At 44.6% G+C, this 11,792-nt stretch overlaps 1 protein-coding gene across 1 annotated transcript in view; it reads left to right on the plus strand.

The window, feature by feature from the left end:
- LOC311226609 (uncharacterized protein) overlaps positions 1-11,792 on the plus strand; it is a gene marked incomplete at its 3' end in the record, with an annotated part of 103,509 nt that overhangs the window by 71,770 nt on the left and 19,947 nt on the right. The window contains exons 13-14 of the mRNA XM_084312028.1: positions 2,260-2,399; positions 8,769-8,888. Coding sequence (XP_084168154.1) covers positions 2,260-2,399; positions 8,769-8,888 — 260 coding nt within the window. The remainder of the gene's footprint in view (positions 1-2,259; positions 2,400-8,768; positions 8,889-11,792) is intronic.

Here is an 11,792-nt window from a genome sequence, read left to right on the forward strand (position 1 = left end):
CGACTGGAGCGTCAGCTGGGACATATTCCGTGCCGAATACGAGGACTATGCACTCGCTATGGGTATAACCGAGAACGACATGAACATTCAGGCTGCAACTCTGAGGAGTGTGATGGGAAGTGAATGCAGGCACATTTACCGTCACAACCTGAATCTCACCGAACAGGATCAAGGGGACGCTAAAGTCATACTGGATACGTTGGAAAAGTACTTCAAACCGGCGAAAGGTACGTGTTCGGGAGCAGCAAACAAGAGGAAGGCGAATCCGTAGACAGTTTTGTGACCAGACTGAGAGAAAAGGCAGCAACCTGTGAGTACGGGCAGCTAAGAGATGAAATGATTTGTGAGAAAATTGTACTAGGTGTTGCAAATGAGAGCATAAGACGCAGACTGTTGAGAGAGAAAGGGCTCACGTTAATCACCGCTATTGAAATGTGCAGAGCAGCGGAACAGGCTGATATGGGAGTGAGAGCGATGGAGATAGCGAGCCCATGCGCCGACGCTGTTCACGCCGTTGCTAGGCAACAAGTCAGGCATAACCAAGGGAGACGGAGCTATTCACCCAGAACTGGGGACACAGATTATACATGCAAATACTGTGGCAACTCTCATCCAATGGGCAGAGAACATTGCCCAGCATTTGGGAAACAGTGCAAATCATGTGGATCACAGAATCACTTTGCAAAAGTGTGTCAAAAAAGCTAAAGAAAACCCACTGATGGAAAAGTGCACTGCATTGTAAATACAGCTGACAATTCAGAGCAAGACAGTGAGGATGACATATATGACTGAGATTTAATAAAAAAAAAAAAAAAAAAAAAAGATAAAGATAAAGGAGAACTATCAGTGACTGTTGACATACCTTTTTGTGGAATTGTTTTTTGATTGTATTCCACTTTTGCTTTGGCAATGTAAACATGTTTTCTTTTAATTTAATTGACTGTGTGTGTTGTCAGTTGCAATATGACAGCTCTGTTTACACGTCATTCCTATTCCCTTTTAATTGTACATATGATTTTTGTTTTGATTGTATTGTTCCACTTTTGCTTTGGCAATGTAAACATATGTTTTCTCATGCCCATCGAAATTGAGTGTGTGTTGTCACGTGCAGAGTGTGAAATAAATGGTTCATGCTGCCTGCATGCCCAACATGAGAAGTTACAGTCTTGTCATTCTTGTAATTCCTACACTACACCGTTACAATGATATATAAAATATCATATTATATTATAAACCCATTCAATATGCACATGACAGAAAATATTATATGCCATATAATATTTTCTGTCATGTGCATATTGAATGGGGATTACTAATACTATTACTACTAATACTAGCCGAGAGTAGGACAAATTTGGGCTGGTAGCTCTTGGCTAGGTGGCAAATTAAAAAGTAGATCTTGGTTCAAAAAAGGTTGGGCACCTCTCCCCAGACCGACAGTAGGGCAGCATGTGGTATAGTCTACACCCTCCCCAGACCGACAGTAGGGCAGCATGTGGTATAGTCTACAGTTCTACACCCTCCCCAGACCGACAGTAGGGCAGCATGTGGTATAGTCTACCACCCTCCCCAGACCAACAGTAGGGCAGTGCAACGACCAGGAAGGGAACTGGCATAATGACAAAATTGGGGATATGGGAGCAAAGTAAAAAGGTGAAAGAAATGTATCCATGTCACAAACAGAAGGTTTATGAGCATATCCCAGGTCACCAAATATCAAGACCATTAGCCTACAGTTATGGCCAAAGCCTGTGATATGTTAGGGGCTGATACTGATATCAGGGGTTCTCAAACTTTTTTATACCACGACCCCATTTTATTTATGATTTTTTTAGCAACCCCACACTTGTATGTATCGCGTAATTTCAACGTGGGATTAAGGAATATCAAAATAAAAGCAGACATTGTTGAACTTGACCAATAGAAAATTTTATTACAGCACTATGTTATCAATACACATTTATAAAATGAGGCATATTTAGCCAAAATATGTTGCCAGAACATAAACGATATTAAAAGAAAATCTATAATATATATATTTGTTTTACTTGCCAATGCGCTGTCACCTACCCACGACCCCACTTTGGGTCGTGACCCGTAGTTTGAGAACCGCTGCTCTATATAATGCCTATACTTTGTTGTGTCTATAGTATACTGTGATGCAGCCTCTGTGTGTGTGTGTGTTGTGTGTCTGTTCGCGTGTCTGTCTGTGTGTGTGTTGTGTGTCTGTTTGCGTGTCTGTTTGCGTGTGGGATACAGGCCTCTACGTGGTTGGGGAGAAAGGTGAACAGGGTCTTCCCGGACCCGCAGGGGTGTGTGAGTGTGACCCCCCCCACGGACCCACCATCGCCCCTTTCGGCAGCTACACACAGCGGGGAAACTACAACAAGGTCCCAGCGGTGAGGGTTCTAAATAATGACCGGCAGAGCCGTCCACCTCTTTGGTCTTGTCCACGTTGAGAGAGAGAGAGGTTGTTCTCCCGGCACCACGTCAACCCCCCTCCTGTAGGCCGTTTCATCGTTCTTGGTGATTCGGCCTATCACTGTGGTGTCATCAGCGATCCAGGTGCTGGAGGACGAAATGGGGTGCCATGTTGACAGCGTCGTCTACGGACCTGTTGGCTCTGTAGGCGAACTGCAGGGGGTCCCAGGAGAGGGTCTGTTATTGTTTTGGGGTGTGTATGTGTAAGCACAAGGCGCTCAAAATACTTAATCACCACAGAGGTCAGGGCGACGGGTCTGTAATCATTTAGTCCACTGGGCCTTGGCCTTTTGGGGACAGGGATTATGGTGGATGTTTTGAAGCTGGCTGGCATGTGGCATGTCTCCAGTGAGGTGTTGAAGATGTCTGATGTGAACACCGGAGACAGCTGGTCGGCACAGTGCTTCTGGGTGGATGGAGAGGCAGAGTCTGGTACCGCTGCTTTGCAGGGTTTCTGTCTCTGAGGGGGCTTTCACACTAGCCATTCGGGGTCGAATCAGAGCACGATCGCACCAAAATAGGGTGTGATCGTCCCTGATGAGAACGCTCCCCCCCCGTCCCCGGGGACGCTGATTCGCTCCAAACCTGGACTGCTGGAATAGGTGGTTTCGGGCGCACACCAGTGTCCCCGACGAGGGAGCGGGGGGCGTGGTGTGCAAGCTTACTGTAATGCTTTCATGCTTGCTTGAATTTTGGGCAGTCATTTAGCTTCTTTGACACCTTGAAACTGTCTCTGTCCCCACTCCTGAAAGCCTTCTCTTTTTCCAACCTGAGCTGTTGAGTTTAGTTGTAAACCAGGGTTTATCATTGTTATAATAATAATAATAATAATAATAATAATACATCTATTTTATATAGCGCTTTTCCAGGTGCTCAAAGACGCTTTACATGGGCAGGAGAGACAAACTATGGCAAAACAAAAAACAGAACAAAAATAATACATGACAAAAATAAAATAAAATAACACCGACAGAATTAGAGGTCAAAAGCAAGATTGAAAAGGTGAGTTTTGAGTTTTGAGGCCTGGTCCGTTTTTGGTACACAGCTGTCCTCACAGAAGGACGTTACAGCCTCTGTGTACTCATCCAGACTATTTGTAGCAGTCCTGAAAATATCCCAATCAGTAGAGTCCAGACATGCCTGAAGATCCTCAACAGCGTCACTGGTCTTTGATGTCCTGACAACAGGTGTAGAGAGTTTTAATTTCTGCCTGTATGCAGATGGATCGTGACGTGGTCAGATTCTCCCAGTGGTGCGCGGGGGACGGCATGATAGGCATTGTTCACCGTGGTGTAACAGTGATCCAAAGTGTTCTCCTCTCTGGTGGGGCATTTTGAATAAACTGGGACAATAACTAAGGAGTCTGGATTTGTTCGCTCTACACTCCCTATCTGGTCGGCCAACGTGCGCTGCGCATCCTGCACGTTACCCGCCGGTGGAATGTAAACACCGACCAGAATGAATGAGGAGAAAGGGTTTACAATTTATGAAAATGTATGACTGTTGCATTGTTACACCAGCCACGGTTCATGTAAAAACAGATACCTCCACCCTTTGTCTTGCCGGAGAGTTACGTGTCACGGTCCACTCTGAGGAGAGCTTGAGAACTACTAGGTTGTCTAACTGAGTGTGTCTGACTCTTACCACCTAACCTGCATGAACTACAACGTATAATGTATGGCGTATATCATACATTTACATTTTGTCATTTAGCTGATGCTTTTATCCAAAGCTCGTTTTGTACGACAAGTCAGCAGGAAGGGTACAACTCTATCAGCTGAGTAACAATGTTCATCAAAGTGTTGAGGTCACCTGTTACAAATGTTGACAGCTTTCGGATCCACCCTTCTTTGTGACATAAAACGGTGACAGAATTAGGGTTATAGATAAATGCAATTGTATTAACACAAACAAAGCAACAACCAATAAACATTGTTTATAAAAAATAAATTAAAAGGAATTCGTGCTGCCCCACGCTTTTAAGGTATGAGCAGGCTAAACACCTTTTTCGTTGGTAAATCTATTCCATCATTTCCGACCTACAGCCGTCTACAATAGTTTGTGTAGACTTGATGTGGTAGGCGCTAACGTTACATTTGAATTATGTTTGTTCCTAATGTGTGCTCAGTATATTGCGGTATGTGATGATGACATGAGGGTAATAAGTATTTGTATTTTCAGGCTATCGGCTAGTGGTGGGGGAAAATATCGATACAGTATAGTATCGCGATGGCGATACTGTATCGATACAAGGACGCCAAGTATCGATATTTTATTATGCAAAATAAAAAATGTATAAGGAAGTTACATTGTTAATTTCAATACCTGTAATAGTACAATAGTACACACACACACACGCACACGTGTGCATTCAGTTAAGTTGGAATATGACTGTATACAAACAGTTCAGTTTGTCAGGTAAATGCAACACAGATTACAGTGTCTGCTTGAGAAAATCCCATTTGCTGCAATAAAAATTATTGAAGTGAGATGAACAGACTGAAAACTTTATTTTATTACAAGATACAAGAGTTTTATTTGTCACGGCATACAGGTATACAGTGAAATGCGGGGGGTCTTGCCCGCAACGATGTGCATAATACAATAGTTTCAAGTTTCTTTAATAGTTGTCATACAGAAGTACAGAATACTTTCATACAAAATGCTTCTTACTGTTACGCTCCAGAGACTGTGCTAGACAAGATAGTATCAAATAACATAGTATAGCATGTAATTTAGAAGAAGAAAATGAGGTCACAGTGTTCGGTATAGACATATGTACAATGTTCTGAGTTACCATATAATATACAATACTATGCAGTGTACTAATGTACAGTACTATCTAGTGCAAAGCAGAAATGGGATGAGGTACAATTTAGGTACAATTTACAGTAAGGTGTACGAGTTGTAGTGCAATCCTTCATCAATAAATATAAAGTGTGGGGAGTGGGTGCTACAGTGTGTTTGTTTAAAGTGGGTGTGTGCTATAAAGTGTGTGGAGTGGGTGCTACAGTGTGTTTGTTTAAAGTGAGTGTGTGCGTGTGGATGTGTGTGCTATGTGCGTTTGGTGGTTGTTGTTGTGTAGTGTTCATTCATTGTTCGTTTAGCAGCCTGATGGCCTGGGGATAGAAGCTTCTTCTGAGTCTTTCTGTGCTCGCCTTGAGACTCCGGTATCGCTTGCCTGACCGCAGCAGTTCAAAGAGGCAGTTGTTCGGGTGACTGGAGTCTTTAATGATTCTCTTAGCCTTGCCCTTGCAACGCTTGTTGTAAATGTTCTGGAGGGTGGGGAGCCCCCCTCCAATTGTGCGTTCGGCTGAACGTGTCACTCTTTGTAGTCTGCTTCGGTCTTGTGCAGTGCTATTCCCAAACCAGGAGGTGATGTTGCCGGTCAAGATGCTCTCTATTGTACATGAGTAGAAGTTCTTAAGGATCTTCTGACTGACTTGGAACTTCCTTAGGCGCCTGAGGAAGTAGAGGCGTTGTCGTGCCTTCTTCACAACACTGTCAATGTGTGTGGTCCATGTCAAGTCCTCGGATATGTAGGCTCCGAGGTACTTAAAGCTGTTGACTCTCTCAACCGGTGCCCCGTCGATGCTGAGGGGGCTGTAGTCCTTGACCCCGGACCTCCTGAAGTCCACAATCATCTCCTTTGTTTTGCTGACGTTCAGGGAGAGGCTGTTTTCCTGGCACCATCCCGCCAGGACCTTGACCTCTTCCAGGTAGGCCCTCTCGTCGTTGGCAGAGATCAGGCCCACCACCACTGTGTCGTCAGCAAATTTGATGATTGTATTGCTACTCCGCTGAGCCACACAGTCGTGTGTGTACAGGGAGTAGAGGAGGGGACTCAGAACACAGCCCTGGGGGGCCCCTATGTTGAGGGTGATGGATGAGGAGGTGCAGTTGCCTGCTCTCACCACCTGGGGTCTGCCAGTCAGGAAGTCCAAGACCCACTGGCAGAGGTCATAGTTCAAGCCCAGGTCCCTGAGTTTGGCTATGAGTATGGAGGGGACTATGGTATTGAATGCCGAGCTGTAGTCGATGAATAGCATTCTCACATAGTTCCCCTGCCTCTTGTCCAGGTGTGATGCTGCTGTGTGCAGCACATGGGCTATGGCGTCCTCCGTGGACCTGTTGGGGCGGTATGCAAATTGCAGGGGGTCCATGTTGATGGGGAGGGAGGAGCAGATGTAGCCCTTTACTAGCTTCTCAAAGCACTTCATGGCTATGGAGGTGAGAGCTACAGGGCGGTAGTCGTTGAGGCAAGCAGGCTTGGATTTCTTGGGTACAGGGATAATAGTGGACTTCTTCAGGCAGGTGGGGATGACAGCCTGTTCTAAGGACAGGTTAAATATGTCAGTGAATACTGGGGCCAGTTGGTCGGCACAGACTTTTAGGACGCGGCCGGGGATGCCGTCCGGACCTGCTGCCTTCCTGATATTCACTTTTTTAAAGGTCCGCCTCACCTCATGCTCTGTTACCCTGAACACTGCGCCTCCATCAGCAGCCGACCCCCCCCCCCCCCCATTGCCGTGGCTTGTGAGCTGGTGTTGTAATAGTAATAATAGTAATAATATATAATAAGAATCCAACCAATAGAGCGACATTGTGCAATAAACAAGTAAAGTAGGGCATATCGGTATCTGTACATGAGTTATTTACAGAGCATGGTAGGACATGCTAGGTCCTGTGGTAGTGCAGTACATTGTTAGCTACGGATGAGGCACTGGGTCTTTATGTACACTGCTATACAATGCTATATTATACAATCTCAAGTTATACTATACTATTCTTAAAGTGACCTTTCCTTCTGTAAAGTGTCCATAAGTGTGAGCGTGTGCAGCATGAGTGTGTGTGTGCTCATGTTAAAGTGGCTGCTAGTGTGTGAGCGTACAGTGTGTGTGTTGTGTGTGTGCTCATGTGTGCTTGTGTGTGGAGAGTTCAGTGTTCAAGGCTCTGATGGCCTGGGGGAAGAAGCTGAGCCGAAGTATCTCTGTCCTCGTTACTGGTGTTCGCAGGCGTTTGCCTGACCGCAGCAGCATGAACAGGCTGTTGTTGGGGTGGTGAGGGTCTTTCATTATCCTGCAGGCTCTGGATTTTCACCTCTTGTTGTATAGAACCTGCAGGGGTGGTAGTGCAATACCCGTGGTACGCTCGGCTGAGCGCACCACTCTCTGTAGGGCCTTCTTGTCCTGTGCCGTGCTGTTGCCATACCAGGCAGTGATGTTTCCAGTCAAGATGCTCTCTACAGCTCCGGAGTAGAAGGACTGGAGTATCTTCCCAGATTATTAGATAAAACATGTTGACAAAGTTTTACTTTGCAGTTGAAAAAAGGTAATTAATCGCAATATATCACAATATTAATATCGCAATACTCAGCATATCGCAATATATTTGTGAGGCCTCTGGTGATTCCCACCCCTAGTATCGGCGCCTATACAGCCTGAAAATACAAATAATTATTATCCTCATGTTCATGTAGCATACACGTCGGCCCACATACCACAATATACTGCACACACATTAGCCAGCCAGCATCTGCGTTCCCAGGAATGAGGAAAGGTCCAACCACATCAAGTACGTCTACCCCAAATATAGGACTTTAAATTGTAGGTGGGAAATGATAGAATAGATTTACCAACGAAAAAGGTGTTTAGCCTGCTCATACCTTAAAGCGTGGGACAGCACGAATTCCTTGGCTCTGCTAATGTATAACGTGTAGCTCCATTCAAACTGACGAGAACAAACGTAAACTTTCAAGTCTCACGCGACTCCCTCTACATACTCCTGGGTCCTAGACTAGTGTCCCCCAGATTACATGTATATGGCGTGTCAAAAGAGACTATTTTTTCTTTTTATTATAAACAATGTTTATTGGTTGTTGCTTTGTTTGTGTTAATAAAATTGCATTTATCTATCCTAGGGTGAAAGCTGTGGCGCCAGAGGGCGGGGAACACTTTTGTGTATAGAGCTGCTGGTTGCAGCTAAAAATATATTTAGAAACTTGATTATGATAAATCACCCATTGTGTATATATTGCATATGTGGTACTTATAATATTGGCTGACCATCAACTTCTTGCCGGTGTGTGTGTGTGTGTGTGTGTGTGTGTGTGTGTGTGTGTGTGTGTGTGTGTGTGTGTGTGTGTGTGTGTGTGTGTGTGTGTGTGTGTGTGTGTGTGTGTGTGTGTGTGTGTGTGTGTGTGTGTGTGTGTGTGTGTGTGTGTGTGTGTGTGTGTGTGTGTACTGTGTGTGTGTGTGTGTGTGTATACGGTATGTGTATACGTGTAGATATTTGTGGTGAACAATGAGGAGGAGTTGGAAGAAATACTCACAGAAAACGCCATCGCGTTCCGCAAAGACCAGAGGATCCTCTACTTCAAAGGCAACGAGGGATGGAAGCCGATCCAGGTGCTGTAACCAGTTCTGTGGGGTGGTTCTGTAACCAGTAGGTTCTGTAGCCAGTAACGTGGGGTGGTTCTGTAACCAGTTCTGTGGGGTGGTTCTGTAACCAGTACTGTGGGGTGGTTCTGTAACCAGTAGGTTCTGTAACCAGTACTGTGGGGTGGTTCTGTAACCAGTAGGTTCTGTAACCAGTACTGTGGGGTGGTTCTGTAACCAGTACTGTGGGGTGGTTCTGTAACCAGTAGGTTCTGTAACCAGTACTGTGGGGTGGTTCTGTAGCCAGTAGGTTCTGTAACCAGTACTGTGGGGTGGTTCTGTAGCCAGTACTGTGGGGTGGTTCTGTAACCAGTACTGTGGGGTGGTTCTGTAACCAGTACTGTGGGGTGGTTCTGTAGCCAGTACTGTGGGGTGGTTCTGTAACCAGTAACGTGGGGTGGTTCTGTAACCAGTACTGTGGGGTGGTTCTGTAACCAGTAACGTGGGGTGGTTCTGTAACCAGTAACATGGGGCGCAGGGGGGTTCCAGGGTGTCCTCATCCAAATGAGGAATAGTTGTCTTAATTTAACCGTTATCTTATCTAATTTGAATCCTTATCTTATCTTACTTTAACCCCTTTCGCCCCGGACCGCAAATGGCATCACGTCATAGATCAAGCTCTCCAGACTGTCTGACATAATTATCGTTTTTTTTTTTCAAACGTATTCAAGAATAAACATAACCATGTCACAACAGCAGTTATAATGTATATTTTCATCAATACGTTTGTTTACCAATAGGTTAAAATGTTATTAGTGATGTTTTCGTTTAAAAAAAGATTGTTGTTGTTGTCATTGCGGAAATCGGCCATTTTGAATTACCGGCCGTCTGTGAATGTAGTCATTTTGAGAAGAGGACATCCAGAGCTTTCAATTAGCGTTGGAATTTTTCAAAACTACACTTCCCAAAGGCTTCTAGTATTATTTAAAAAATAAAATCTTTTTCCCCCTTCTTTTCTGTTTTTCTCCCCTCCCCAATGTTAGTCGTTATGCCAATTCCCAATCCCCTTCCTGGTCGTTGCGCACTCTACCCCCTACCGTCGGTCCGGGAGGGCGGAGACTATCACATGCTTCCTCCGACACATGTGTACCCAGCCCACCACTTCTTTTCATCTGGCAGCGCGGACTCTCACTGGGAGAGTGTAACGTGTGGAAGGTCACACTACCTCTCTCAGATCCTTCCCTCGCTGTGCAGGCGCCCCGACCTAACTGTAGTAGGAGTCGCTGTTTACAACGACCAGGACCCACCCTCACCGGGTTTCCCACCCGCTAACACCGCCAATTGTGTTAGTATGGACGGTCGGCCAACCCGGAAGCACCACAGCTGGATTCAATCCCACTGTCTCTGTGGTGGTAGACAGACGCTTAGTCCGCTGCACTACCCGGCCACCCGGCTTCTAGTTTTCTGCAAGCAAATTACTTCCTGATTATTATTATTTTTTTTTTCTTATTACTCTGGATTATATACCACAAAACTGAACGTTATTGGCATATATTGGAGCGCAGTTAGTTTGTCTCCCCTATTTTGAGCATTTAGCAAACATCTGATTTGAAATCAGTTTAAAAATGGTGGAGCTCTTGCAAGAATAAAAAACCTACTGTACATACAGTAGATTTCATTATCTGTTCTTCATGCACGCCTGGTGATACTAAATCCAAATTGAACTCGGCCATTTGAAAGAGAAGATTTGGCCCAAGCCATAAATGTGCGAAAAGTTATTTATAGGCCTGCTATTCTATAATAATATTTCAAATTGCATTGTTCCGGATGGGAGAATTCAGTACTGTATCTACAAAACCTTCTGTTTAATCATCTTCCCTTTATTCAGTTCCTTAGATTTTTTGTACACGTGATCTCAAGAAGGTACTGAACGAGCTCAGTGGCAGTCTTTCATGTCTGGTCATTTTTAGCATGGTGTTATTCACTGTCAAAGATGCAAAGAAGAATCATAATTCATATTCTCCTTTGTTATCCTCACAATTTAAGCAAGCCTACTAATAGACACAATATTTCTGACACTGGGAATACACTCACTGAGGTCCATAGATAGACCAAGAACATGCAAATGGACCTTAGAAGTGGAGCAATAATAATATTCCATTTACTTAGGTATGTATTTTAGGCAGATTTTCAGAAAATAGGGCTCCGGGCTTAAGAGGTTAAAGGAACACGCCAACATTTTGGGAAATTAGCTTACCGTCTTCTCCAGAGAGAGACAAGAAGATAGATACCAGTTTCCTCTCTGTGCGTTCAGTAGAAAGCTATTTGGCTGCATGTTAGCCTAGATTAGCACAATGAATGGAAGTGGACAGTGCAGGTTAGCCTTCGGGAGAGGTGTTAGTTTGACAATGCCTTGGCTAACCGGCCATGTCTGCTTCCATTCATTGTGCTAAGCTAGGCTAACGTGCAGCCAGATAGCTTTCCACTGAACGCACAGAGAGGAAACTGGAATCTATCTTCTTGTCTCTCTCTGGAGAAGACGGTAAGCTAATTTCCCAAAATGTTGGCGTGTTCCTTTAACCTCTTAACACATTTGGGCCCAGTCTGCCAGCGCTGTAAGCCTATGGAGATGTTTACCTTCTTTGCAGGGCTATAACTTTTTAAATATTATAGCTATATCGACATTACTATGGCCCATTCAACATCGGGTATCTATCGTTCCGGATGTGGGAACGTTATATTTTTTCATTCACACATTGTCGTGTTAATGTTTTTAAGGTTTTCGGCAGTAATTCCTAAAATGCGACTTATAGGCCCCGACGCATATGATAGATTATCGATTGGCGTTTCTTTCCTATACACGCTATATTAAAAAGTTCAAATGCATATGATCGGTATACATTATGCTTCATCATGCGTGAAGGAAAGGGAGGG

Source organism: Notolepis coatsorum, assembly GCF_963971535.1.
Source record: "Notolepis coatsorum genome assembly, chromosome: 4".
Taxonomy (NCBI): Eukaryota; Metazoa; Chordata; class Actinopteri; order Aulopiformes; family Paralepididae; genus Notolepis; species Notolepis coatsorum.